Genomic DNA, 27,727 nt, shown 5'->3' with positions numbered 1-27,727 from the left:
AGAGAGAAGTGGCTGTCCTTTGAATTCTATGCCATCAGTTCAGATTTTTCTTTCTCACTTTGGGTATCGGAATACCTGCTCCTCTCATTGACGTAGTCATTCAGGAAGTAGCTTTCTCAGTGTAGGTCAATTGATTTCTGCAGCAGGAATGTGTCTCTGATACACATATACTGAGCTGTAGAAAATAGTTTGATAATTTTCCTATTAATTTCCTAAGACCAAATTACATTTAGGTATCTAAATCTATTCAGTACTGCCCTTTTCACCTGCCCCAAAGATATTCCTGAAAAGAGCCTTGACCTCACATCCTCACCTTCTTATCCTTGCAGGCACTTATGGTGGAGGAAACCAATTTGTGTCTGATTTAAACTGAAGACTTCCTCCAATGCAGAAAGTGGCAGCTATGAAGCCCAAGCACAGAAACAGAGCCAAGAGACAGTGGAACAGGAGTGCTGTGGCCTATCTCAGAAAGTCTCCCGCCATGATGAAGATGCCTCTTAGTATGAGTTGCATGCCACATCTCCAGAAGAAGAATGGGCCATCGCTCCAGAAGCAAAAACTTAGTAAGCCTTTTGAGGCCCTGGAGAATATTGTTGGCCGCAGAATTTCTCATGGCTGGAAGGAAGCCAATGAACCAGTCACCCATTGGAAAGCCATCATTCTAGATCAACTGCCAACATATCCCTCTCTCTATTTGTTGAAATATGATGGGATTGATTGTGTCTATGGCTTGGAGCTTCATAGTGATGAAAGGATTTTAAACCTGAAGATCCTGCCTAATAATGTGCCATTTCCTCAGGTGACAGACACTCATCTCTCAAACACCATAGTTGGCAGAGCAGTGAAACATACATTCATGGGCACAAATGGCTCTAAGAATGACTGGAACGGGATGGTCCTAGAAGAGGTGCCAATCATGAAGACCTGGTTTTATATTACCTACAAGAAAGATCCGGTCTTGTACATTTACCACCTCCTGGATGACTACCTGGAAGGCAACCTCCACATCATGCCTGGCTCTAAGGAGGAGTGGAGTAGCATGGTCCCAGATGAGGTACAGACCATGATGACCTGTTTCTACATTGTCAACGAGAATGATCCAGTCCTGTACATTTACCACCATCTTGATGACTCCATTGAAGGCAACCTCCACATCACGCCTGAATGTCCTCCAGTAGAGGTGACTTTGGAATTATTCAGGGATTCCTATGCAGGCAAAATTGTGCAGGACAACAAAAAAGATGGGACTCAAGCGATAGATAAAATTATTTGCCAAGTTCCCAACAAAACTTCTGTGTATTTCATCAAGTTTGATAATGACTTACACATCTATATCTATAATTTCGTGAAGATCTGTTAAAGTGAATTTCTCAAATTTTGACGGGCAGACTTAAAAGTGTGATTGGGAATGTGTTTTTTTCAGAGATACCTCAGGTCTTCTATTAATCCTGGTACCTTTTCCAATGGAATATTCTTGTTGAAAAATAAAAAAAATTTGAACATGTTGTGTTATTTGGTCAATGACGAATTGTTTCTGGTGGATGGGAAATCACAGAAATACATGCTTCATAACCAAGCAGGATTTTTGGTCTTGATCAATTGGAGAGGAAAAGACTGGGGATGCAGGGTGGGAAAAAGGACTAGATGGCTGTTAAGGAAGTAGTGGAGAGGCGACAAAATGTTCTAGGATCTCGGGACAGGATAAAGCTAGACGGAAAAACATGTCAAATGGAAAGATGTGACAGATATCAGAGTGAGGTATTGGGACTTAAGAGGATAAAGAGTAGATTAATCAGGAAGGGACACAAATGTATTCTCAAAATCAGAGAAAATTAGGTTTCATTTGATTAATGATTTAATTCATACCAGCTGTAAATCACTGGATGTTTGATATCCACTGGAGCATGTTGAGTGACCAGGAGCCTCCTGCTTAGAGAAAAGTGTCTCCTCCCAGTTGCTCTTCTGCAGTGGGTTGGATGTCAAGCTACCTACTTCCTTTTGCCAGAATTCTGTCTGCCACCTACTTTGTAATGCATGGATTTGGTAGGCCTTGAACACTCATAGGTCTTATGCATGCCATCCAACCCCGGTGAGTTCATTTAAATAATTGCCCTGCCATATCTGGAAAACAGTGTTCCTTTTCACTGATCATATTCTGTAGGACTTGGGCTATAAAACTCATGAACACACTCACCCACACACAGAATAAACATGTACACATTTATGCAAGGTGGTGTTTGTCATGCACACATATGATGAATGCACCGAGCTCCATAAAATCAGTAAAGTAGGAAATCCATGATGCTAGGTGTAGTTTGGCAAAGACCCCACAAACGCATCAGAACCCCAAATATCAGTATGGTATTGATGTCTCACTCCCATCATGTCAGGAACCTGACATCCTGTAACGGGGCGATTTTTGGTTCCTTCACGTTCACAAACTTGGTTAAAATGTTAGAGTGGTCAAACTGCCAGTTAGGGTCCAGCATGTAGATCAGCTGTTCAGGTCAGGTGATTTGGCTAAAATTTGAGTGAGAACTTGTACCAGGGCATTCTGGTACACCCTCTCCTCTTCTTCTCCCTGTCCTCATCGTCACTCTCGTGGGTGGGCCTGGAGCACAAAGAAGGCAAAATGGAATAAGCCTCCTCCTTAATGGAAAGCTTGCCAATCCTCAATTTGGCCTGACTCTCTGAGGGAATGCAGCACATTTTATCCTAATAGTTCTCATTCATTGCTTCACTCATTGTTCCAAAGAATGATTGAATTATTCCATTCTTCTATGTCTCTCTCTCTTCTTCCTTCCCTTCTTCCATTTCCCCCTTTATTGTAGAAATTCGAGCAGCGGGGCTGCGTCCCCAGGAATTTGGCTGCCTCTCTAGCTTATCCCCGAAATAAGAACACAAAAAAGTGTATTCTTTTAAACACCACCTGACCTATTATTTTCAGTTTCTTAACCCATTTCTAATAATGTATGTTACACCACGAGGTACACTTACCAGGAAAGATTCAGCATGTATGACCTGGTGGCTGGCTGCATAGCCGTCTTCCTCAGAGAGAACAGCTATTGTTTCTTCCCGGGTGAGGGGAGCATGGCATCTCTGAGCTCAATTCCTCTTCCTCCCAGCATTCTGTTATGTTTTCTCCACCCACCTATGTTCTAACCTATCAGGGCAAACAGTTTCTTTATATAATTAACCTATGAACTACCCTCCATAATTTCCCATATTTCTCTTTAAACAAGAATCGAATCTTTAACTTTAACATAGCAAAATTACATATAACAAAACAGTTATCAAGCAAGAATTACAGCTACAATATTTATGTCTATTATATCTTTTATCATAAAAGAGTAAAACTAGACATATCTATCTATTCTTCAACTCCATCAAAGACTCCAGGAGAATACAATGTTACCTAAGCAAACAAAAATAAGCCATTTGCAAACTATAGAAATGACAGAGAAATCTCGCTGCCTGGACAGTCACCCAATGTTCCTCTGTACCATTGGCGTATCCTTGTTCAGCCTACAGGCCCATAGTTTCCAGCAGACATTTCCAGCAATCATGAAATTTCAAGGGCAGTCACTATCAGCTTGTCTTGAAGTATGTCTTGCAGACTCTTTCATGAATCAGGAACACCAAAAGATCATCTCACATTTAGGCAAGTTCAGTAGTCCTCTCTCTGTGTGTTCTCTGTGTCCAGTTTATGCAATTGTCCAGGCAAGAGCAGTTTCTTGCCCAAATGGCTATCAAACTCTGTAGTAATAAGGGTGGTGGGGCCACGTTCTTGGCTAACTTTTGCCCCAAAATAACAACACAAAACACTGTATTCATTTAATCACTGATAGGCCCTCTAGCTCTAGCCCTTACTGGCTATTTCTGATATCCCGATCAACCCATGTCTAATAATCTGTGAGCACTTGTCTTACTGGGAAGATACTAGCCTATATCCATCCTGGGTCAGAGCTGGGGCATGGCGTCTCTCTGAGGCGTCTGCTCCGGAGAGCAGAGCTGCGGAGTCTGAGCTCACTTCCTCTTCCTCCCAGCATTCTTTTCTGTTTACTCCTCCCACCTATCTTCTAACCAATGAGGACCAAGCTGTTTCTTTTTATTAAACCAATGACCCTCCTCCATCAAAACTCCATAACGATCCTTTTCGTTGTCCATCTTCTTTCTGAAGTAGATTGGTGCTGCCAAGAGCAGAATGTCTCATTGTCACGAAAAACCCTAAGGTATTAAAACATTAAATAGCATATTTCCTAGTCTAGGAATAAAATGAAGAATGCCTATCTAACCCAAATATATATCTATATAGCTAGAAAATCTAACTAACATGACTACAAACTTGATGATTATTAATTGTTATCCTTTAACAACCTATATACATTACATTTTTAAATGAACTACACAATCACAATACCTTACTAAAGATCAAAACTGCATATCCATATAACAAAATTGACCTTAAATCTCTATCAATAAAGCAAAATCTATACTAATGCAAATTATTCGTATCTATATCACATCCCCCTTTAAATGTAAAAGAACGTTTATAAAACATATTTGGGAACATGGGTGCAGTTTTTTCTCTTCAAACTGCTTCCTGCTGAATGGTGGCATCGTTAGTGTTTCGTCTCAGTTGGCAGTTGAGCAAAGCAATTTTTTGAAGGTGTTCACAGCAACCTATCAGAAGGGCGTTGCTCATCATATCATTTTGGGATAGAGGCAATCCACAGACTCTCACACTCTGTGAAAATAAATAAGAAAGTCCTTTCCAAAGCATCATGTCCTTAGATACAAATTTCAAATCAAGGAATTTTCAAAATATCTATGTTGGATTAGTTCAGCAGCATTTATAAATAAATATCTTTTAGCAGCTATTGCTCCATCTAAAAAATTCAAACGATTCAAACAGAGCATAATTAGCATACAATATCAAAATTCTCTGTGTATTTTCCATGTTTGTGCGCTTTATTTTAACATCTATTTTGTTTATTATTCTTTTTTATTTTTTGCCTTTTGAGACAGGTTTTCTGTATCTTTGACCTGGAATAACTCTGAAGAAAAGGATATCCTTTAAATTTCAGAGATCCCCCTGTCTCTGCCTCCCAGGCATTGGAATTAAAGGTGTATGCTACTACACTTTGAACTCCCGGAGTTCTGTTTGTCTCTGTTCTAGGCACCAGGATTGCAGGTGTGTGCTACCACATCTTGAAGTTACAGAGGTCAATCTCCCTCTGCCTCCCAAATGTTGGGATTAAAGGTGTATACTACCACACCCAACAACTCTCTTCTTTTTTTAAACTATAAGAACTTCAACTTTTAGACTGCACATATTTTTAACACACTGTAAATCATTTAAAATTTTTCTTTGTCTTTGTATCTCTCTTTCCTCCATATCTCTCTCTGTTTTTCTGACCACATGAGTTTTTAATATACCAAGCAATCTCAGTAGGACTAAAGCCGTGGCTTTGCCAGCTAGATGTAGCCCATTCCTTAGCTTTCTGTCATTCCAAACTAGTGGCTGAGGTACTGGTCAGAGCAGCATTTAGTGCCACAAGTCTACAGTGTTTCAACGTCCTTGCCATCAAACAAGCTCCAACAGAGAACACTCAAGCTGTCTCTCTGTAGCTGGCCCTCCTACCTCAAACAGTCAGTGTTTGCCCTGGCATGACGGCCCAGAAACCAGCATTTTAAAACAACACAAGTATTTTGCTGCTACTGCTGAAAACAAACAAGCATTCAGTTGGCTTTTATCAACAACATTAAAATGTTTCATGGCAGGACCTCTTTTTATAATTAATTTATTTATTAAGGATTTCTGCCTCCTCCCCACAACCGCCTCCAATTTCCCTCACCCTCCCCCGATCAAGTCACCCTCCCTCATCTGCTTGAAGAGCAATCAGAGTTCCCTAACCTGTGCGAAGCCCAAGGACCACCCACCTCTATCCAGGTCTCCTAAGGTGAGCATCCAAACTGCCTAGGCTCCCCCAAAGCCAGTACGTGCAGTAGGATCAAAAACCCACTGACATTGTTCTTGAGTTCTCAGTATTCCTCATTGTCCTCTATGTTCAGCTAGTCCAGATTTATCCCATGCTTTTTCAGACCCAGGCCAGCTGGCCTTGGTGAGTTCCCGATAGAACATCCCCATTGTCTCAGTGTGTGGGTACACCCCTCGCAGTCCTGAGTTCCTTGCTCGTGCTCCGTCTCCTTCTGCTCCTGATTTGGACCTTGAGATTTCTGTCCCGTGCTCCTCTGTCTCCTTTCATCAACTGATGAAGGTTAATATTCATGAGGATGCCTATGTGTTTGTCTTTAGGTTCACCTTCTTATTTAGCTTCTCTAGGAACATGCATTATAAGCTCATTGTCCTTTATTTATGGCTAGAAAATAAATATGAGTGAGTACATCCCATGTTCCTCTTTTTGGGTCTGGCTTACCTCACTCAGGATAGTGTTTTCTATTTCCGTCCATTTGTATGCAAAATTCAAGAAGTCCTTGTTTTTTTACTGCTGAGTAATACTCTAATATGTATATATTCCATACTTTCTTCATCCATTCTTCTGTTGAAGGGCATCTAGGTTTTTTTCCAGGTTCTGGCTATTACAAAAACTGCTGCCAAGAACATAGTTGAGCATATGCTTTTGTTGTATGATAGGGCCTCTCTTGGGTATATTCCCAAGAGTGGTATTACTGGATCCAGGGGTAGGTTGATTCCAAATTTCCTGAGATACCGAAACACTGCTTTCCAGAGTGGTTTCACAAGTTTGCATTCCCACCTGCAATGGATGAGGGTACCCCTTTCTCCACAACCTCTCCAGCAAAGGCTATCACTGGTGTTTTTTATTTTAGCCATTCTGACAGGTGTAAGATGTTATCTCAAAGTTGTTTTGATTTGCATTTCCCTGATCGCTAGGGAAGTTGAGCATGACCTTAAGTGTCTTTTGGACATTTGAAGTTCTTCTGTTGAGAATTCTCTGTTCAGCTCAGTGCCCCATTTTATAATTGAATTGATTAGCCTTTTACGGTAAAGTTTCTTGATTTCTTTATATATTTTGGAGATCAGACCTTTGTCAGTTGCGGGGTTGGTGAAAATCCTCTCCCAGTAAGTGGGTTGCCCTTTTGTCTTAGTGACAGTGTCCTTTGCTTTACAGAAGCTTCTCAGCCTCAGGAGGTCCCATTTATTCAATGATGCCCTTAGTGTCTGTGCTGCTGGGGTTATACATAGGAAGTGGTCTCCTGTGCCCATGTGCTCTAGAGTACTTCCCACTTTCTCTTCTATCAGGTTCAGTGTGTTCGGACTGATATTGAGGTCTTTAATCCATTTGGACTTGAGTTTTGTGCATGGTGATAGATATGGATCTATTTTCATTCTTTTACAGATTGACATCCAGTTTTGCCTGCACAATTTGTTGAAAATGCTGTCTTTATTCCTTTGTATACTTTTAGCTCCTTTATGGAAAATTAGGTGCTCATAGGTTTGTGGGTTAATGTCAGGGTCTTCTATTCGATTCCATTGGTCGACTTCTCTGTTTTTATGCCAATACCAGGCTGTTTTCAATACTGTAGCTCTAAATATAAAAAAATGGACACCTTTTTAGATAAATACCATATAACAAAGTTAAACCAGGACCAGGTGAACAATCTAAACAGACCTGTTAGTCGCAAAGAATTAGAAGAGGTTATCAAAAACCTCCCTACCAAAAAAAGCCCAGGACCAGATGGTTTCAATGCGGAATTCTACCAGAACTTCCAAGAAGAGCTAATACCTATACTCCTTAATGTATTCCACAATATAGAAACAGAAGGGTCATTACCAAACTCCTTTTATGAAGCTACAGTTACTCTGATACCAAAACCACACAAAGACTCAACCAGGAAAGAGAATTACAGGCCGATCTCACTCATGAACATCGACACAAAAATTCTCAACAAAATACTGGCAAACCAAATTCAAGAACACATTAGAAAAATTATCCATTATGATCAAGTAGGCTTCATCCCAGAGATGCAGGGCTGGTTCAACATAAGAAAATCTATCAATGTAATCCACCATATAAATAAACTGAAAGAAAACAATCATGTGATCATTTCATTAGATGCTGAAAAAGCATTCGATAAAATTCAACACCCCTTTATGATAAAGGTCTTGGAGAAAATAGGGATACAATGATCCTACCTAAATATAATAAAAGCTATTTACAACAATCCAACAGCTAACATTAAATTGAACGGAGAAAAATTCAAAGCCATCCCACTAAAATCAGGAACATGACAAGGTTGTCCACTTTCTCCATACCTATTCAATATAGTGCTTGAAGTTCTAGCAATAGCAATAAGACAACATAAGGAGATCAAGGGGATTTGTATTGGAAAGGAAGAAGTTAAGCTTTCGTTATTTGCAGACGATATGATAGAAGACATAAGTGACCCCAAAAATTCTACCAAAGAACTCCTACAGCTGATAAACACCTTTAGTAATGTGGCAGGATACAAGATCAACTCCAAAAAATCAGTTGCCTTCCTTTACACTAAGGATAAGGAAGCAGTGAGGGAGATCAGAGAAGCATCACCTTTCACGATAGCCACAAATACCACAAAATATCTTGGGGTAACCCTGACCAAGGAAGAGAAAGACCTATTCGACAAGAACTTTAAGTCTTTGAAGAAAGAAATTGAAGAAGACACCAGAAAAGGAAGGACCTCCCTTGCTCTTGGATTGGGAGGATCAACATAGTAAAAATGGAAATTCTACCAAGGGCAATTTATAAAATCAATGCAATCCCCATCAAAATCCCATCAAAATTCTTCACAGATCTGGAGAAGACAATAATCAACTTTATATGGAAGAACAATAAACCCAGGATAGCCAGAACAATCTTATACAATAAAGGATTGTCTGGAGGCATTACCTTCCCTGACTTCAAACTCTATTATAGAGCTACAGTATTGGCAGGACCTCTTAATAGCTGCAGCTTTTTGCAGCTGAAGCTGAGTCAGGAAGCCTATTTTACACGAGAGTGCTTACTTATTCTAGCAAGCAAGCAGAACCGAGAAATCACTACTACCAAGAAAACATGCTTTACTCTTTCCCAAGCTTTCTCAGGCTGTCAGTGGATTCAGTTGTCCACACAGCTGAGCCCCATTCTGTAGTAATTTGAGCAGCAGGGCTGTGTGCCCAGCGCCACAGCCCCTCGCTAGCTTATACCCTGAAATAATTACACACAAACTGTACTGTTTTAAACACTGCCTGGACCATTAGTTTAGCTTCTTAACCTATTTCTAATAATCTATGTAGCATCCTCAGTGTGCTCACTAGGAAAGATTCAGCATGTCTGAGCTAGTGGATGTCTGCATTGTCATCTGCCTCAGAGAGCAGAGCTATCATGTCTGCCCAGGAGAGGGGAGCCTGGATTTTCTGAGATCACTTCCTCTTCCTCCCAGCATTCTATTTTTTATTCCACCCACCCATGTTCTAACCTGTCAGGGAAGCAGATTCTTTCTTTAATTTAGCAATGACCTTCTTCCGTCACTTTATCCTTTCAACAGCTTGCCCATATAAATCTCCCATGTCTCTTCTGTTGTATAATCTTTCATTTGTGAAGAACTTGCTCCCTCAGGGGAGGATTTTTCTGACATCTCTGTGGATGGAGATCATATGAGGAAGATCAGATGAGCAACCATGACAAGTCTTATGCTGTAGAGTGAGGTGGACCAGAGATTGATGGCTGACATTCCTGTGCTATGCATCAGATGCCCATGAACTCTGGCCCTGTTGGCAGACAGGCAGACATCAAGTTAGTCACACATACTTAACTCATTCAGTGTTCACAGATCCTGTAGATTGAGTTTTAATTCTTCTCCTAAACTAATAAAGAAACCAAGATTAGGAGAGGAGAGGAGCCTGAAGTAAGGCCTCAAAAAGTTTCATTTTGCAAATGGAAAATTACCTGCCTCCATGTATGTTGTCTCCATTTCTTAGTCAAATCCATCCTTCCATAGAGTAACTAAAGGCAAATCAATGTCTAGCCTACAGCTAACCATAGGTTTGAACAGAAGTGCCTTTGATTTCTGAAATAAGTCCTGTCCCATTAAGGTCTCATAACAACACAGGAAGCTTTGTAAGAATGTCCCAGCAACAATTTAAAGCAATTCTAGGACACCAAAGATGCATCAAGTTATGTTTATTGGTAATAAAGATGGCTCTGATGGGACAAAAGAATGTAGCAATAAAAAACAGATTGGTGTACTCACAATGATTTCATATGATATGGCACACACGGGCTTCTGGTTCTGAATACTTCATGCTTAGTGGGTTTTGGAGATTGTGGTGACCCTGAACCTAGCTGGAGGCTTTGGGGGCTGAAAGGACAAGGCTTGATATTTCAGGACATCCTTGTACTTGGTACCCACTGTTTACTGATTTCCTTACAGAGAACGTACAGCCTCCTACTCCTGCTGCCATGCCTTCCCCACATGAACAGAGAGAACACCCTCCACACCCAGGTTGCTTGTTTCACATATGAAGTCATAAGTCACAAACAATCTCCCACAGCAGAGATTAATCATTATTCTATTAATCATTAATTGTGATTAATAGAATGATTAGTTCTTTAAAGGGGAAAAAGTTACAGATGACCATCCCTGACAAAAGCCCTCTGCGGGATCTGGAAAGGAGCCTAGTAGCCGGAAGGGAAGCAATAAGAAAGAGATCAAGCTGAAGGTAGATGTTGCTTTTTTGAAAGAGAGAGAGATGACACCTCAATGGGCTGGTATCTCCATGGCTATTACCTGGAAGGAGTGGAAGGAGCTCATGCAACACACTTATTTGGATATAGCAAAAAAAAATGTTACTAGTATATGAAAAAAAATTTAGTTTATTTATTTCAGTCCTTCCAGATACATCACAGAGACAGGATCTGCTTCATGCATGAGAGTCACCGATGATTTCCCTTTAAGAAAAATCACAGAAATCTCCAAATACCATCATCAGCATTCAACAACATGTCTATGATTGCTTTGCCTTGCCTTTGATTGTGCAGTAAATGATGCTGCTGGTTAATCTGTGCAAGCAATGGAAATTTCCCTGTAACAAAATCGACAGAATTGACAGGTTATCTTAAACACATCAGGGAGTCACACTACGATGGAATGGGTTAATCATCAGCAGTGTGACAGTGACATATTTAAGATCTTTATTTGTCTATAAATCTCAGAATTGTTAACATGATATGTTGTCATAGAGATTTCTTAGGGTTTTGTCCCACTGGTGGGTTCCTTGGTATGCTTCCATAATTTTTGCAAGATCCAATCAGTTTTGCCATGCACTCTCAGCTCCACATCATTGTGTTCCCCTTATGATCTAGTTAAAGCATTTTAGACATCTTGAAACTGTTGCAAGAATATCTGAATTTCCACGTAAATGATTTGGAGTGTTTTTTAGGCTGAGTTTTATCTTGAATTTATCTTTTCATTGAATTTCCTTGGGAGTAATTCCTGGGACACTGAGACTAACTCCAGTTACTTCTCCTTACTGAGACAGCTTACACTCTCAGTACTACTTGCACAAGGTTTCTGTAGCAAATATTCTTCTCAAGATGAGAAGAAATTTCAACATTACAATCCATTTGTTTTTATTTTGATTTAAACACACACACAAAAGTTATTGCACATACACTGATGATATCTCAATTTAGGGGGCCATTCTGGGGATGTCAAGATGATTATCTCTCGAGGGGTTCTTAGAAAGCCATGGAGTGACCCCCTCTAAGAACCTGGGCAGGTGAGGAGAGGTTGACTGCATGTGTCATGTCCCTAGGCATTATGGGTTCCTTGTCCTATAGTTAGACTGATGACTATCTTGAATATCACCATGGAATTTTGTTTGTCAAATGATGGAGATCAAGTCAGGGTAAAAATCAGAAAACTAGATGGAGCTTCCAAGCTCCAGTTGAATATCTGACAGATGGAGAATAAGAGCAAGGATGTCATGAATAAAATGGCTTGTTCCACACACTGAGACACTGTGCCTGAACTAAGGGGATTTCAACTAAAACAGTGGCCTGGGAATGAAAGAACATGGGATCAAACTGGACGCTCTGAATGTGGCTGACAATTGGGGCTGACTGAGAAGCCTATGATAATGGCACTGGCATTTGTCTGCACTTCATATACAGGCTTTTTGTGATCCTATTCTATGTGGAGGCATGCCTTCCTAAATCTGGATGGATGAAAGGTGGGCTTGGACTTCCCGCAGGTCAAGGTACTCTGCCCTCTATTTAGACTGGAGTCAGAGTGGAGAGGTTTGGTGGGGAGCGAGAAAAAAAATGGGAGGAGGAAAGGAAGTGGATATTTTGATATTTATTATTATGAAGTAATATAAAAATCAATATAAGATAATCAATGAAGAGATTTGAGCCAGGAAAAAACACATACATATGAGTTGTTGACTCAGACACCAAAGAATTTTTACAGAAAAAAACACATAAAGGGATTGAGTTACTTGGCAAAATATGACTCAAGAAATTGGGAAGATGAGTGGGGTTTTTATTTTGGGTCTCCAGGGGACAGTATGAGTAGCATTATAGGACCTGTATGCTGGATATTTCTGTGTGTTAGTGGGGAAGAAACCTGCCTATGAGGGGTTTTATGATATAAGTAGAGCCTTGGTGATGTCACAAAGCTGTGGTTGGGGGTGGCAACTCTGTTCCACATGAAGGACTAGTCTTCTGTGAAGGTGGGCTTACTATCTTCACGGTGGCTGAGGAGGTCAGTTCAGCTCTTGGGCTCCACAACTGTTCAACCGAATTTCCAGAAGTTGGAATCTAGAGAGCCAAGATATTTTCTTTTGGTAAATATGTTTAGGAAGCAACTAGGACCTCTGTAGTCAAAGAAAGGTTTCTTTCAAAACTGCTCTGGGTCCAAAATTTATGTCGTTAACAACTCCTATATTTGATAGCTGGGGGACGGTTAATGTCAGGTATTCTCCCCACTTTATCATTGCTATCAATTTCCAATTCATCAGTCCACTAAAGTGGCAAAGATCCTCTTTTTCTATATGTGTTTTAAAAGATATAATTATTTCTAAATGGTGCTGTTGCCCAGATTAATGGGTCTTTCTTTTTGCAGTTTGTCTCACAATACTCACTTCTCTAATGAAGACATGGAATGGCTTTATGTAATAATCCAAGGTCGGGATCAGGAGAAACAATACAGAGAGCCAGTGGACTGGAGTGTAATGTCCTTGGGCAGGTGCTTTTAGATCAGCCACCTAACCAATAACTTGAGTGGGAAGGAGAGAAGTGGCTGTCCTTCAAATTCTTTGCCATCTGTTTAGGATTTTTTTTCTCACTTTGCGGATAGGCATTCCTTCTCCTCTCATTGATATAGTCAGTCTGAAAGTAGCTCTCCCAGTAGAGGTCATTTGCCATTGGACAGCAGGAATATGTCTCTGATACAGATATACTGAGCTGTAGACAATAGCTTGATAATTTTCCTACTAATTTCTTAAGACCAAATTACATTTAGGTGTTCAGATCTATTCAGCCCTGCCTTTGTCACCTGCCCCAAAGATCTTCCAGAAGTGAGCCTCGAACTCACATCCTCACCTTCTTATGCTTACAGGCACTTATGATGGAAGAAACCACTTTGTGTCTGATTTAAACTGAAGAGTTCTTCCGATGCAGTGATTGGCAGCTATGAAGCCCAAGCACAGAAATATAGCCAAGAGACAACGAAACAGGAGTGATGTGTCCTATCTCAGTAAGTCTACCACAATGATTAATATGTCTCTTTGTATGAGATGCATGCCTCCTCTCCAGAAGAGGAATGAGCCATCTCTCCAGAAGCAAAAACTGAGTAGGCCTTTTGTGGCCCTGGAGAATATTGTGGCCTCAGAATTTCTCATGGCTTGAAGGAAGATAATGAACCAGTCACCCAGTCAAAAGCCATCATTCTAGTTCAACTGCCAACAAATCCCTCTCTCTATTTGTTGAAATATGATTGGATTGGTTGTGTCTATGGCTTGGAGTTTCACAGCGATGAAAGGATTTTAAACCTTAAGATCCTGCCTAATAATGTGCCATTTCCTCAGGTGACAGACACTTATCTTTCAAACACCATAGTTGGCAGAGCAGTGAGACATACATTTGTTTGCAAAAATGGCTCTAAGGATGACTGGAAGTGGATTTTCCTATTGGAGGTGCTAATCATGAAGACGTGGTTCTATATTACCTACAAGGAAGATCCATTCTTGTACATTTACCTCCTCCTGGATGACTACCTTGAAAGCAACCTCCACATCATGCCAGGCTCTAAGGAGGAGTGGAGTGGTGTAGGGATAAGTCCCGCCCCTTAGAAATGTGTTTGCCTCGGGCTAATATTTGCCTATAAATTTGGCGAGAGTGCTCCTAGCTGCTCTTTCTGCTTTCCTTGTCTACGCGAGAATGCTGGTTCTGTATGTCTATTTTTCCATTAAAGATACATATATATTTACAATCTGTCTGCATTTGTTACACCGTTACATTTTGGCGTCCAACCTCAGGATATTCCCCTCCCCCCCCAGTCAAGCTCATAGGCCACTAGCTAACACAGCACGCTCCCAGGTGCTGTTTTTTAGTTCCTGATTGGGGTTCCCAGTGCTTAGTTCCAGACACACTCCGCCACACAGTCCCATTCTGTCTGCCTTGGCTAAGTTTGCAGCAGAAACCCACTGCCTGAATTAGCAGAAGCTCAAGTACCTCCGGTTTTCCAACAAAAGTCGCCACAGTAGCAGATTTGGTCTGATAGAAAGTGACTTGGCCAGGAGGTGGTGGTGCACGCCTTTGATCCCAGCACTTGGGAGGCAGAGGCAGGCGGATCTCTGTGAGTTCTAGGCCAGCCAGGCGGTGTTGGTGCACACCTTTAATACCAGCACTTGGGAGGCAGAGGCAGGTGGATCTCTGTGAGTTCGAGGCCAGCCTGGTCTACAAGAGCTAGTTCCAGGACAGACTCCAAAAACACAGAGATAACTACTGGCAGGACCTGATCATTGCAGTTAAATATTTTTTCTTTTATAAATAAAATGTCTGAACACATTACTGTTCAAGAATTTCACAGTTTTTTTAATTGTACCATGTGGGAGATTTTACAAAAGGTGTCTATCAACCCACATCTATGGATCCTTCTGGAATTCGTAGTTTTCATTAGCCCTAAATGGTTTGATAATAGAAATATGATAAAGTCTTTACGAGACGAATCCAGGATTCTTAAGGCAGAGATTGAACACTTAAAAACAATTTGAGAATGACAACAATTTTATCAAGAATCAGTTTGAAATTCTCCAGGCTGATGTTAAGGAGAAATTCATTACTATGGAAGAGGGAACAGCTGATGTGGATCGTAAGCTTCAGTCACTTTCTGTAGGAAATGAAACATTAAGTGAGAGAATCAAAACTGCTGAATGTCACAATCGGATTTTGTCTAAAGCTTATGAGAGATTGAAGGAAAGATTGTGAATAAAAGAAGGCACAGTTTTTGCCATAAAGATTAAGTCCAAAAATGAGATGTCATCTCTAACGGACAAATGTCATACTTTAGAATCCTCAATGAAGGCTTTGGAACATAATTCTGGACTGGAGATTCAGACATTGCAGAAGGCAATGGTGGATAGAATTGAAAAGATTGAGGAATTCTTAAATTCTGATGAAGAAGAGCAAAGGGTAGAAAGACAAATTTTAACTACATCTGTGGGTAAATCTCTCCGGGACAATTTCCACAACACTCTACCTACAGCTCTACCTGCCTTTCCAGTAATAACAACAGAGAAGGTGATTGGTTCCAGAAACTCTAGGGTCATCAAGGATGATACATGGGAGCCTGTCCGTATGAATGATCTCAAGGAAATAAAACAGGCTGTCATGCCTTATGGGATGCAAGCCTCTTTTTTTAAAGAGATGATAAGATCTTGGGGCACAACAAGCAGAGCAACCCCCTCGGAGTGGCTCCAGCTGAGCTCTGCAGTACTTGAGAGTGGACCGCAATTGAAATGGCAATGTTTATTCAGGCAAGAGGCTAGACTCTTAGAACAGCAGAAAAAAGCCAAAGGAATTGACATTTCCCTAGATAAAATTCTAGGTGACGGGCTCTTTTCCAACCCTCAGGAACAAGCTAATTTGGATGAAAACACACTCTCCATGTGTACTACAGCAGCCTTAAGGGCTTGGGACAGGGTACAAGGCCCATGAGAGAGAATGGAATCATTTGTCAGAGTTAAACAGGGTCAGAGAGAACCCTTTAGTGACTTTTACAGAGACTAACTAAGGCTGTACAAATAAGGATATCTGACCCAGAAGCAAGATGTATAATGATTGAGTCTTTGGCTTATGAAAATGCAAATGTGGAATGCAAAAGGATTTTGGGGCCTTTAAAGCTCAGATTAGCGCCCTTGGAAGAATGGGTCTTGCATACACTCAATGTTGATACATTTGATTATGGCACTGAAGCATGGGTAGAAGAAGCAATTTCCAATGGTAAAAGGAGACACCAGAATACCATATGTTTTAATTGTGGCAAAATGGGTCATATAAAAAGGAATTGTAGACAACGGATTTTCAGAAATAATAATAATAATAATGATAATAATAATAGTAATAATAATAATAATAATAATGCATCTTTCAGAAATAAAATAATAATAATAATGCATTTTCTAGAAATAACAGAAATAGGAGGACTCAGCCTTCAGGTATATGTAGAAGATGTGGAAAAGGCAGACATTGGAAGAATGAATGCAGGTCTACAAGACATAGATAAGACAACCTGATACAGAAGGGAAACATGAGAGGGGGACCCTCACAGGCCCCCATGACAAACATGTTTCAGTCATTTCCAATTTCTGCAGAGAATGTGCCTCAGAAGGACAATTAGGAAGCCCCATGCCTCCTGTTACAAGCAATAATGTTCAGAAAGATAAGTTACGTGTGTTTTGGCAAACTTCTATAAATGATCAAAGACCTAAACTGAGAGTGTGTGTAAATGGCATTTTTATTACTAGCCTGCTGGACACAGGTGCTGATGTAAGTATCATTACCCCAGAATCTTGGCATCCATATTGGCCTCTTCAGAATGTAAGTGTTCAGCTCCTGGGAATTGGAACCCTATCTCGAGTAAGGCAGAGCACGAGATGGGGTGAATGTATAGGGCCAGAGGAACAAAAAGGAAAATTAAGGTCATATGTAGCCAATATTGCAATGAATTTATGGGGTCGTGAACTATTACAACAATGGAATAGCGAAATTAACATTCCTGCTACTTCTAGAGCCTATAGTTCTGAGAATAATATTAAAAGATATTACAAACGGAGAAAACCGTCCAATCGGGCTGTACAAGAACAAGCAATTGATGTCCCTTCAGAGATACCAACAGCCTTGCCTCTAAAATGGTTGACTGAGAAACCAATAGGGACAAAGCAATGGCCTTTAGCTAAGGAAAAGTTACAGGCTTTAGAACAGCTGATACAAGAACAATTAAATGCCAGACATATAGAAGAATCTACCAGCCTCTGGAATTCTCCTGTATATGTGGTTAAGAAAAAAACAGGTAAATGGAGAATGGTGACAAATCTCAGGGCCATCAACAAGGTTATTCAACCTATGGGTCATCTGCAATCTGGAATTCATTTGCCCTCTTTATTACCAAAAGGATGACCTCTCATAGTTATTGATTTAATGGATTGTTTTTTCACTATACTTTTGCAAAAAGAAGATAAAGATTTGCATTCACACTGCCTACTTATAACAATTCTCAACCTTTGAGGAGGTACCATTGGGCCATCCTCCCCCAGGGTATGTTAAATAGCCCCTCCCTGTGCCAATATTTTGTGAACCAACCATTGCAAATAATATGCAAGAAATTTCCCAAATCTATAGTATACCATTACATGGATGACATATTGTTATCTGATTCAAACATGGATAACTTGAACAGACTCTTTGAAGAAATGAAGATACTTTTACCTATATGGGGATTGCAAATCAGTCCTGAAAAGATTCAAATGTAGATTCTGAATTATTTAGGTTATAATTATTTAGGTTATAATTATTTAGGTTATAAAATAGGTTTGCAAAAAATTAAGACACAGAAAGCACAAATTCGGAGAGATCACCTATGGACACTTAATGACTTTCACAGAGTTTTAGAAGACATTTCCAGTCTACAACCAGCTTTTGGACTAACACCTGATCTAATAATTCATTGAACAAAACCTTGGATGGTGATAAAGATTTAAACAGTCCCAGAGAATTAACAGTTGAAGCAGAAAAGGTACTGACAATGATTGAGAAAAAATTACAACAGGCACATGTGGACAGGGTGAATCCAGAGCTCGAATGTATTCTCGTCATACTACCATCAAAAATTTCTCCTACAGGAATTTTAATGCAGAGAGATGATATTATTTTGCAATGGATCTTTTTACCACATAAACAAAGTAAAAAACTGAAAACTTATGTGTAAAAAAGTCTCTGAGTTAATTATAAAAAGCAAGCTGAGACTTCGTCAACTAACAGGCATAGACCCAGCGGAAATTATAGTGCCTTTCATTGCTGATGAACCAAAGTAATTATGGGAAGATAATGAACCACGGAAAAGAGCTTGTGCTAATGTTTTTGGGAGACATTAATATCAACTATCCAAAAATCAAGAGGCTTAACTTCATAAAGATAACTTCTTGGATTCTTCCTCGAATCATCCGTGATGCTCCAATAACTGGAGCCCATACTTTATATACTGATGCCAATAAATCAGGGAAGGCAGTTTACAAATCAGAAGACTTGGGTAAGGTGGAACAAAGTACTTATAATTCTGTCCAGTAGGTGGAATTATATGCCATTCTTATGGTGCTAAGGGATTTTAAAGAACCTATTACTATAGTTACAGATTCACAATATGCAGAAAGAATTATTTTACATATTGAAACTGTTGAATATATACCTGATGTTTAATTTTTTCTCCAAGTTCAAGATTTGATCCGGGACAGGCTTTGCCCTATGTACATAAGATAAACCCAATCCCTTATGGGTCTGCCAGGTCCTCTAGCACAAGGTAATGTAGAAATTGATCAATTATTGATTTGTAGTGTGCTACAAGCCTCTGAGTTTCATAAAAAACATCATGTTAATAGCAAAGGTTTGAAGAAAGAGTTTCAATTACATGGCAACAAGCTAAGTGGATAGTAAAGAAATGCCCTACTTGCTCTTTCAATAACCAAATGCCACTGCCAGCAGGGGCTAATCCAAAGGGCACCCAAAGGAATGAAAACTGGCAGATGGATGTGTTCCACTTTGTAGAATTTGGCAAATTAAAATATATTCATCACACCATTGACACTTATTCAGGCTTTCAGTGGGCAACTGCTTTAAGTTCAGAAAAAGCTGATTCAGTAATCACTCATTTATTAGAAGTCATGGCTATCATGGGTATACCTACACAAATAAAGACGGATAATGGTCCTGCTTATGTCTCTAGAAAAATAATACGGTTTTTGGATTATTACAATATCAAGCATGTTACAGGTATACCATACAATCCTACAGGTCAAGTAGTCATAGATAGATCAAATCGACCTAAAAACGATATGTTGAACAAACAGAAAGGGGTGGAAAACACCCCCAGAAATAGGTTACATAATGCTTTGTTCACCTTGAATTTTCTCAACGCTAATGAGAAGGGAACAATGGCTGCAGAAAGACATTGGATAATGGAAAAGTCTACTGAACTAAATCAACCAGTTTATTTCAAGGAAGTGCTGACCTCACAATGGAAGCCAGGAGATGTGCTTCTTTGGGGAAGGGGTTTTGCTCTTATGTCCACAAGTCAGGAAAAATTGTGGATACCGTAAAAATTAGTTAAGGTTTGGTTTGAAGAAGAGAAGCCACTTGGAAAAGATAAATAACAATTCTTTCATAAGGATGGCGAGCATACTGAAGGTAAGAAATACAGATAGGTTAGAGGCAGAGTTCTTTTCTTATCTCCATAGGAAAATACCCATCTTCAAAGAAATTAAGGGACCCTGAATATTTAATTACTGATGGATGGACACATTTTGTATATATATATATATCTGTATTATTAAACATTTCTTTATAAATATGTAGAGCTGGTTTTAAAGTTGGACTCTGGCTCAGTCCCTCTCTAATTCCAAGCCTGTTAGTAACAGAAAAACCCAGAGTTTCTGGACTTTCTGTCTCATGTCAAGAGCCAAGATGTGGGACAGAAAGAAATATGAGTTTAGAAAACATCGTTGCTTTTCTTCATATCTATCATACTTTTCATTGAATATATCTATCATGCCTTTCAGTGAATATGTATATATATATATATATATTATTAATTTTTGAGTTTTTCACAATGAACAATGTGTTTTTCCTGAAGTGATATCTGAAGTTTCCAGGAAGAAGATGGGACCCCACAACAACAACTCTACCTGGTTGACATGACGTCATGATACTGATAGCACTACTACAAGACCTGTTTTGGGTACCAGCTGCACAAGACGATCCCAACTTGGTTAGCTGAAATCCTGCACATCTTGTACAACATTCTAGCCAGACCTCCACAAAATACTCAGAGACTATATGCAATTTTGAAATACATTGATCTTGAAATTTAACCATCATTTTACTTTCATAGAATCCCCCAGAAAGAGCGTCACCCCCATGACAGTTGGAAGTAATTCTAAAGGACATCCCCTCTCCCATTAAAGTTTACCCCTGGGTTTAGGGGCATCATTTAGGGGTTGTGATGTTGGGGGAGAAATTTTATAAGCTCAGGGATCATTTTGAAAAAAAAAAGGGAATGATGGGATAATAGATTTATATTTGTGAGTTACTGCTTTTAGACAAATATATTGGGATCGATTCTTGTATATTGATACAAAGTTAAATTATATTGACTATTGTATGCATGCATGTTTGTATCTCTGTTTAAAACATTTTTTATGCAATGATATATATATATATATATTATATTTACCATATTGCAGTGTACATTTCTACCTCTGATTACGATACTTATATAATGTTTGTGTATTGATAAATATTTACCATATTGCAATGTATATTTGTACAGTGTTTATATTTGGAGGTCATTATCCTCATTTGTTACACACTTGTTTATTGTCTTAGTCTTTAAGTTAGATAGATATGGAGAATTATATAGATAAATAGTCATTTAAGTTTGTCATTTGTAATTAGACTAATCAGGTTCTCTAGATATATAGAGATTATACTCATTATAGATAGATAATCTTCAATCTTTTCAAAGAGCTGTAGAAAATGGCCTTTAATCTAACTCAGAGTTTCATGAGAGTGAGACACAATTGCTCCTGGCAACACCGCTCTATTCCCGAGAGAACATTGAGCACCAAAATCTCTCCACCTGGAGCCTTTCTATTTGGCAGAACTGGAAAGATAGTTTTGAAAAGTTCCTTGCCTTTGAAAATGGCATGTCAGTTATATTAGGCCTTGGCCCAAGTTGGTTGACTCAACATTGCAAACGAGACTTTGGGTGATTGCCCAGGTAGTCAGTTATCTCTGTCAATTGTTGCATATTTTGGATATATCTCATTTGTTAAGTAATATTTATTCCCTTCTCAGATATTTGACGGAGCTGAAGATTATACAATTGTAGTTACTTCTACATCATTTAGACTCCTTGAGATAGAATGTTTAGCAAAACTTTTGTTCTCAATATTGTTTGTTATATTTATTATTTGTTATTAGTGTATATAGTTTTATTTGGTTTAGTTCTGTCTTATTTAGACAAAAAGGGGAGATGTAGGGATAAGTCCCACCCCTTAGGGGGCATGTTCCCCTCGGGCTAATGTTTGCCTATAAATTTGGCAACCTTGCTCCCAGCCGCTGTTTCTGCATTCCTGGTCTCTGTGGGAAGGGTGGTTCTGTAAGTCTATTTCTCCATTAAAGCACTCTCTATATGTTTACAATCTGTCTGCATTCATTTACACCATTACAGAGTGGCATGGTCCCAGATGAGGTGCAGACCTTTACGACCTGTTTCTACATTGTCAACGAGAATGATCCAGTCCAGTACCTTTACCACCATCTTGATGACTCCATTGAAGGCAACCTCCACATCATGCCAGAATATCCTCCAGTAGAGGTGACTTTGGATATGTCAGGGATTCCTTACAGGCAAAATAGTGCAGTAAAACAAAAAAAGATGGAACCCAAGAGATAGGTAAAATTATTTACCAAGTTCCCACCAAACCTTCCGTGTATTCCATCAAGTTTGATAATGACTTTCATATCTATGCCTATGATTTGATGAAGATCTGTTAAGGTGAAAGTCTCAAATTTTGAGGGGCAGACTTAAATCTCTCTTTGGGGAATGTGTTTTTTTCAGTGATACTTCAGGTCTTCTTTAATCCTGGTATCTTTTCCAATGGAATATTCTTGCTCAAAAAATAAAAATTAGTGAAAATGTTGTGTTATTAGGTCAATGATGGATTGTGTTTGGTGGATGGAACATCACAGAAATACATGCCTCAAAGCAAAGAAGGATTTATGGTCTTTTCAGTCTTACTATGGGACAAGGCACCAATAGTGCCTAGTGACATGGCACAATGCAGTCAACCTCTCCTCACCTGTCCAAGTTCATTGAGGGGGTCACCCCATTGCTTTGTAAGAACCCCCCAAAAGATAAGGATCTTGACATTCCCAGAATGGCCCCCTAAATTGAGATATCAGTTTATGTGTATTAACTTTTGTGTTTGTGTGTGTGTACTTAAATCACAAAAAAAAACCAAATTGATTTTAATATTGAAATTTCTTCTCATCTTGAGAAGAATATTTGCTACAGAAACACTCTCACAGTAGTACTGAATGTTTAGGCTGTCTCAGCAAGGAGAAGTAACTGTAGGAATCCCCCAGGAGTAGGGTCAGTGGCACAGGAATTACACCCAAGGAAAGTCAAGGAACTCACAGATGGAAGATAAATCTTAGCCAAAATAACACCCCAAATTATTTAGGTAGAACATGTGATACTGGTACAATAATTACAAGAGGTCTAAAATGCCTGGACTAGAACATAAGGGGAACACAATGATGTCTAGCTGAGAGTGCATGGCAAAACTGATTGGATCTGACAAAAATTATGTAAGCATACCAAGGAAACCACCAGTCAAACAAAACTCCAAGAAATCTGTATGACAACATATCATGTTGACAATTCTGAGATTTATAGACAAAGGAAAGATCTTATATATGTCACTGTCACACTGGTAATGGTCAACCCATTCCATTGTAGTGTGACTCCCTGCTGTGTTTAAGATAACCTGTCAATTCTTTCTAGTTAGTTACAGGGAAATTTGCATTGCTTGCACAGATTAACTAGCAAAAATTATGTAAGCATACCAAAGAAACCACCAATGGGACAAAACCCTAATAAATCTGTATGACAACATATTATGTTGACAATTCTGAGATTTATAGACAAAGGAAAGATCTTAAATATGTCACTGTCACACAGGTGATGATTAACCAGTTCCATCGTAGTGTGACTCCCTGATGTGTTTAAGATAACCTGTCAATTCTGTCTATTTATTTACAGGGAAATTTGCATTGCTTGCACAGATTAAGTAGCAGCATCATTTACTGCACCATCAAAGGCAAGGCAAACAAATCAAAGACATATTGTTGAATGTTGATGATGTCATTGGGAGTTTTGTGGGTTTTTTGTTAAAGGGAAATCATCGGTGACTCTCATACATGAAGCAGATCCTGTCTCTGCGATGTATCCTGAAAGACTGTAAGAAATAAACTAAAATAGTTTTTTTCTCACATACTAGTAACATTTTTGTTGCTATATTTAAATATGTGTGTTGCATGAGCTCCTTCCGTTCTTTCAGCTAATAGCCACTGAGATACCAGCCCATTGAGGTGTGGTCTCTCTCTTTCAAAAATCAACATCTACGTTCAGCTTGATATCCCTGCTTCCAGCTTCCCTTCCTGCTACCAAGCTCCTTTCCTTATTCCGCAGAGGTCTTTTGTTATTGATGGTGATCTGTAAGTTTTTCCCCGAAAAGAAATAATCATTCTATTAATTACAATTCTAAACTGCTGTGGGAGATTGTTTGTGACTTATGACTTCATATGTGATACAAGCACATATGGGTGTGGAGTGTGTTCTCTCTGTGCATATGAGGAAGGCATGGCAGCAGGAGTAGGATGCTGCATGTTGTCTGTAAGGAAATCAGTAAAAAGTGGGTACCAAGTACAAGGATGTCCTGGTAGTCAAGGCTTTTCCTTTCAGACCCCAAAGCCTCCAGCTAGGTTCTGGGTCACCACAATCTCCAAAACCCCCAACATGAAGTATTCAGAACCAGAGGCCTGTGTGTGCCATATCACATGAAATCATCTTGAATACACCAATCTGTTTTTTAATGCTACATTCTTTTGTCCTATCAGAACCATTTTATTACAAATAAAATTAACTTGCCGCATCTTTGGTGTCCTAGAATTGCTTTAAAGTGTTTCTAAGACATTCTTACAAAGCTTCCTGTGTTGTTATGAGACCTTAAGGGGACAGCACTTATTTCAGAAATCAAAGGCAGTTGGTTTCAAACCTGTGGTTAGCTGTTGGCTGGACATTGGTTTGCCTATAGCTACTCTATGTAAATATGTATTTGACTAAGATAGGGAGACAGCACCTGAGGGGGCAGGTTGCCTTACTTTGAAAATGACCCATTTTGAGGCTTTACTTCAGGCTCCTCTGTTCTCTTCATCTTGGTTTCTTCATCAGATTAGGATGAGAATTACACCTCACTCTCCAGGATCTGTGAATACTGAATGAGTTAAGTATGTGTGACCACAGTGATGTTTGCCTGTCTGTCATCTGGGGCATTGCTCATGGACCTCTGACACATTGTACAGGAATGTCAGCCATCATTATATGGTTTGCATAATTTTACAGCACAAGAGTTGTCAATGTTGCTCCTATGATCTTCCTCATATGGTCTCCATCCATAAAGAAGCAAAAAAAAAATCCTTCCCTGAGAGGGCAAGTTCTTTACACATGAAAGTTTCTAGAAAGAAATGACATAGAAGATTCATCTAGGCAATCTGTTGACAGGATACAGGGGGAAATGGAAGAGGGATTGAAGGAAAGAGAGAGACATGGAAGAATGGTTGAATTTTATCATTCATTGGATAAGTGAGTGAACCAATGGATGAGTATGCCTTGTAGGATAAAATGTGCTGCATTTCCTCTGACAGTCAAGCTAAATTGAGGACTTACAAGGTTGTCTACTAAGGAGGACACTTATTCCATTTTTCCTTCTTGTGCTCCAGGCCACCCAGGAAAGTGACAATAAGGATGAGGATAAGGGGTGAAAATGATCCAGTGTTGCCTGGTACAGGTTCTCACCAACATTGTAGCCAAATCACATGTCCAGGGACAGCTGATCTACATGATGAATGCTGACTGGCCGTTTGATACCTCCAACTTTTTAACCAAGTTTGTTAAGCTGAAGGAACCAAAAATTGCCCCATTACAAGAGGGCGGGATCCTTGCATGATAGGAGGCAGGATCAATATAACACTGGTATTCTCTGATTTCCTTCTGTGCTTCCTTATTCTTTGTGTATAGGAGGGCAACTGATTTTTTGGAATTGGTCTTATATCTTGCCACACTACTAAAGGTGTTTATCAGCTGTAGGAGTTCTTTGCTTGAGTTTTTCGACTCGATCATGTACACTATCATATCATCTACGAATAATGGAAGTTTAACTTCTTGCTTTCCAATTCAAATCCTTTGGATACCCTTTTGTTGTCTTATTGCTATTGCGAGAACTTCAAGCACTATATTGAAGAGGTATGGAGAGTTTGGACAGCCTTGTCGAGCTCCTGATTTTAGTGGGATACCTTTGAGTTTTTCTGCATTTAATTTGATGTAACCTGTTGGCTTGCTATAAATGGCTTTTATTATAGTTAGGTATGGCCCTTGTATCACTAATCTCTCTAAGACCTTTATCATAAAGGGATGTTGAATTTTGTCAAGTGTTTATAGAGCATCAAATGAAATGATCACTTTTTTCTTTCAGTTTAATTATATTTTGGATTAGATTGAAAGATTTTTGTATGTTGAACCTGCCCTGCATCCCTGGGATGAAGCCTAGCTGAAAATAATGAATAATATTTATAATGAGTTCTTGGATTCGGTTTGCCAATATTTTATTGAAGAGTTTTGCGTTGATGTTCATGAAAGAGTTTGGCCTATAATCCTCTTTCTTGTTTGAGTCTTTGTGTGGTTTTGGTATCAGTGTAACTCTAGCTTCAAAAAAGGAATTTGGCAATGACTTTTCTGTTTCTTTACTGTGAAATACATTAAGGAGTATAGGTATTAGGTCTTCTCGCAAGTTCTGGTAGAATTCTGCATTGAAACCATCTGGACCTGGGCTTTATTTGGTAGGAAGTCTTTTTATAACAACTTCTAATTCTTCGTGACTAACAGGTCTATTCAGATTGTTCACCTGGTTCTGGTCAAACTTTGTTATATGGAACTTATCTAAAAAGTGTCTGTTTCTTTAATATTTTCCAATTTTATGGCATATAGGCTTTTGTAGTAAGATCTAATGATTTTCTGAATTTCCTCTGTGTCTGGGGTTATGTCTCCCTTTTCATTACTGATCTTGTTAATTTGTGTATTCTCTCTCCACTGTTTGATTAGTTTGGCTAGCGGTTTATCAATCTTGCTTATTTTTTCCAGGAACCAGCTTTCTGTTTCATTGATTCTTTGGATTCTTTTTTGTGATTCAATTTTGTTGATTTCAGCCCTCCGTTTGAATATTTCCTGTCTTTTACTCCTCTTATGTGAGACTGGTTCTTTTTTTTCTAAAGCTTTCAGATGGGCTGTTAAGTCGCCAATGTGTGCTTTCTCTGTTTTTTTAAGTGGGCACTTAGTGCTATGAACTTTCCTCTTAGCACAGCTTGCATAGTGTCTCATAGGTTTTAGTATGTTGAGTGTTTATTTTCATTGATTTCAAGTAAGACTTTAAATTCTTTCTTTATTTCTTCCTTGATCCAGGTGTGGTTCCACTAGTTGACTGTCCAGTTTCCATGAGTTCATAGGCTTTCTAGGGGTAGCATTGTTGTTGAATTCTAACTTTAATCTGCACAAAAGAATCTAGGACATTTTACATGCTCAAAACCTCTCAGGAACTTCCTCACATACACAACATACATTATCACAGTTCACTTCTGCACAAAGTACATTAGCATATTCATCATCTACCCCAGTGTCTCAGGGATATAGCCAGCATGCCAAAAAATGGTGGAAACATTGAAATCAGTTCCAGGGTCTCCAAAAATTTTGTAGAACCTTTGCTGACTGCCTGGGACTCCCCAAGATATTCATCATCTTCACCAGGTATATGCAAATTTCAACAACTACCAGATGACATGTGGTACATTCCATATATGCCGCAGAAATCTTGAGTTATTTCCATTCTTTCCAGTGCCTTTTGATACCTTAACTGTTGGAAGAAGGAACTTTTGGTTACTCTAAACCTATACAAGGTGATCTAGGGGCCTCTCTTTCATTCTACAAGACCTCTTGGATATTGGAAGTCTGCACAAAGGGTTCACCAAAGAGATCCATCTATTCCAGACACTTTAGTAACTTTGACTTCTTGAAAAGGGAGGGCAAATGATGATTTCTTTATCTGGGCAATGCA

At 39.2% G+C, this 27,727-nt stretch overlaps 1 protein-coding gene and 1 pseudogene across 1 annotated transcript; both read left to right on the top strand.

The window, feature by feature from the left end:
* Positions 1-481: 481 nt before the first annotated feature.
* LOC142842063 (Y-linked testis-specific protein 1-like) lies at positions 482-1,360 on the top strand. The gene is made up of 2 exons (XM_075959035.1): positions 482-995; positions 1,143-1,360. Exons 1-2 carry the CDS (start codon positions 482-484, stop codon positions 1,358-1,360), a joined length of 732 nt encoding a protein of 243 aa, XP_075815150.1.
* A 12,337-nt stretch (positions 1,361-13,697) lies between these two features.
* Positions 13,698-22,334, top strand: LOC142842062 (spindlin-2-like; annotated as a pseudogene).
* The last annotated feature ends 5,393 nt before the right edge of the window (positions 22,335-27,727 follow it).

This window comes from Microtus pennsylvanicus, chromosome Y (genome assembly GCF_037038515.1).
Source record: "Microtus pennsylvanicus isolate mMicPen1 chromosome Y, mMicPen1.hap1, whole genome shotgun sequence".
NCBI lineage: Eukaryota > Metazoa > Chordata > Mammalia > Rodentia > Cricetidae > Microtus > Microtus pennsylvanicus.
The sequence above is the reverse complement of the archived record's forward strand: the minus strand, read 5'-3'. Positions and strand labels throughout refer to the sequence as shown.

What these genes read in the sequence shown, in the direction of transcription:
- LOC142842063 (XM_075959035.1), top strand. Translation starts at nt 482, where the DNA reads ATGATGAAGATGCCTCTTAGTATGAGTTGCATGCCACATCTCCAGAAG. An exon ending in CCTGGATGACTACCTGGAAG is followed by an intron (nt 996 to 1,142) that starts GCAACCTCCACA and finishes ACTCCATTGAAG; the next exon opens with GCAACCTCCACATCACGCCT.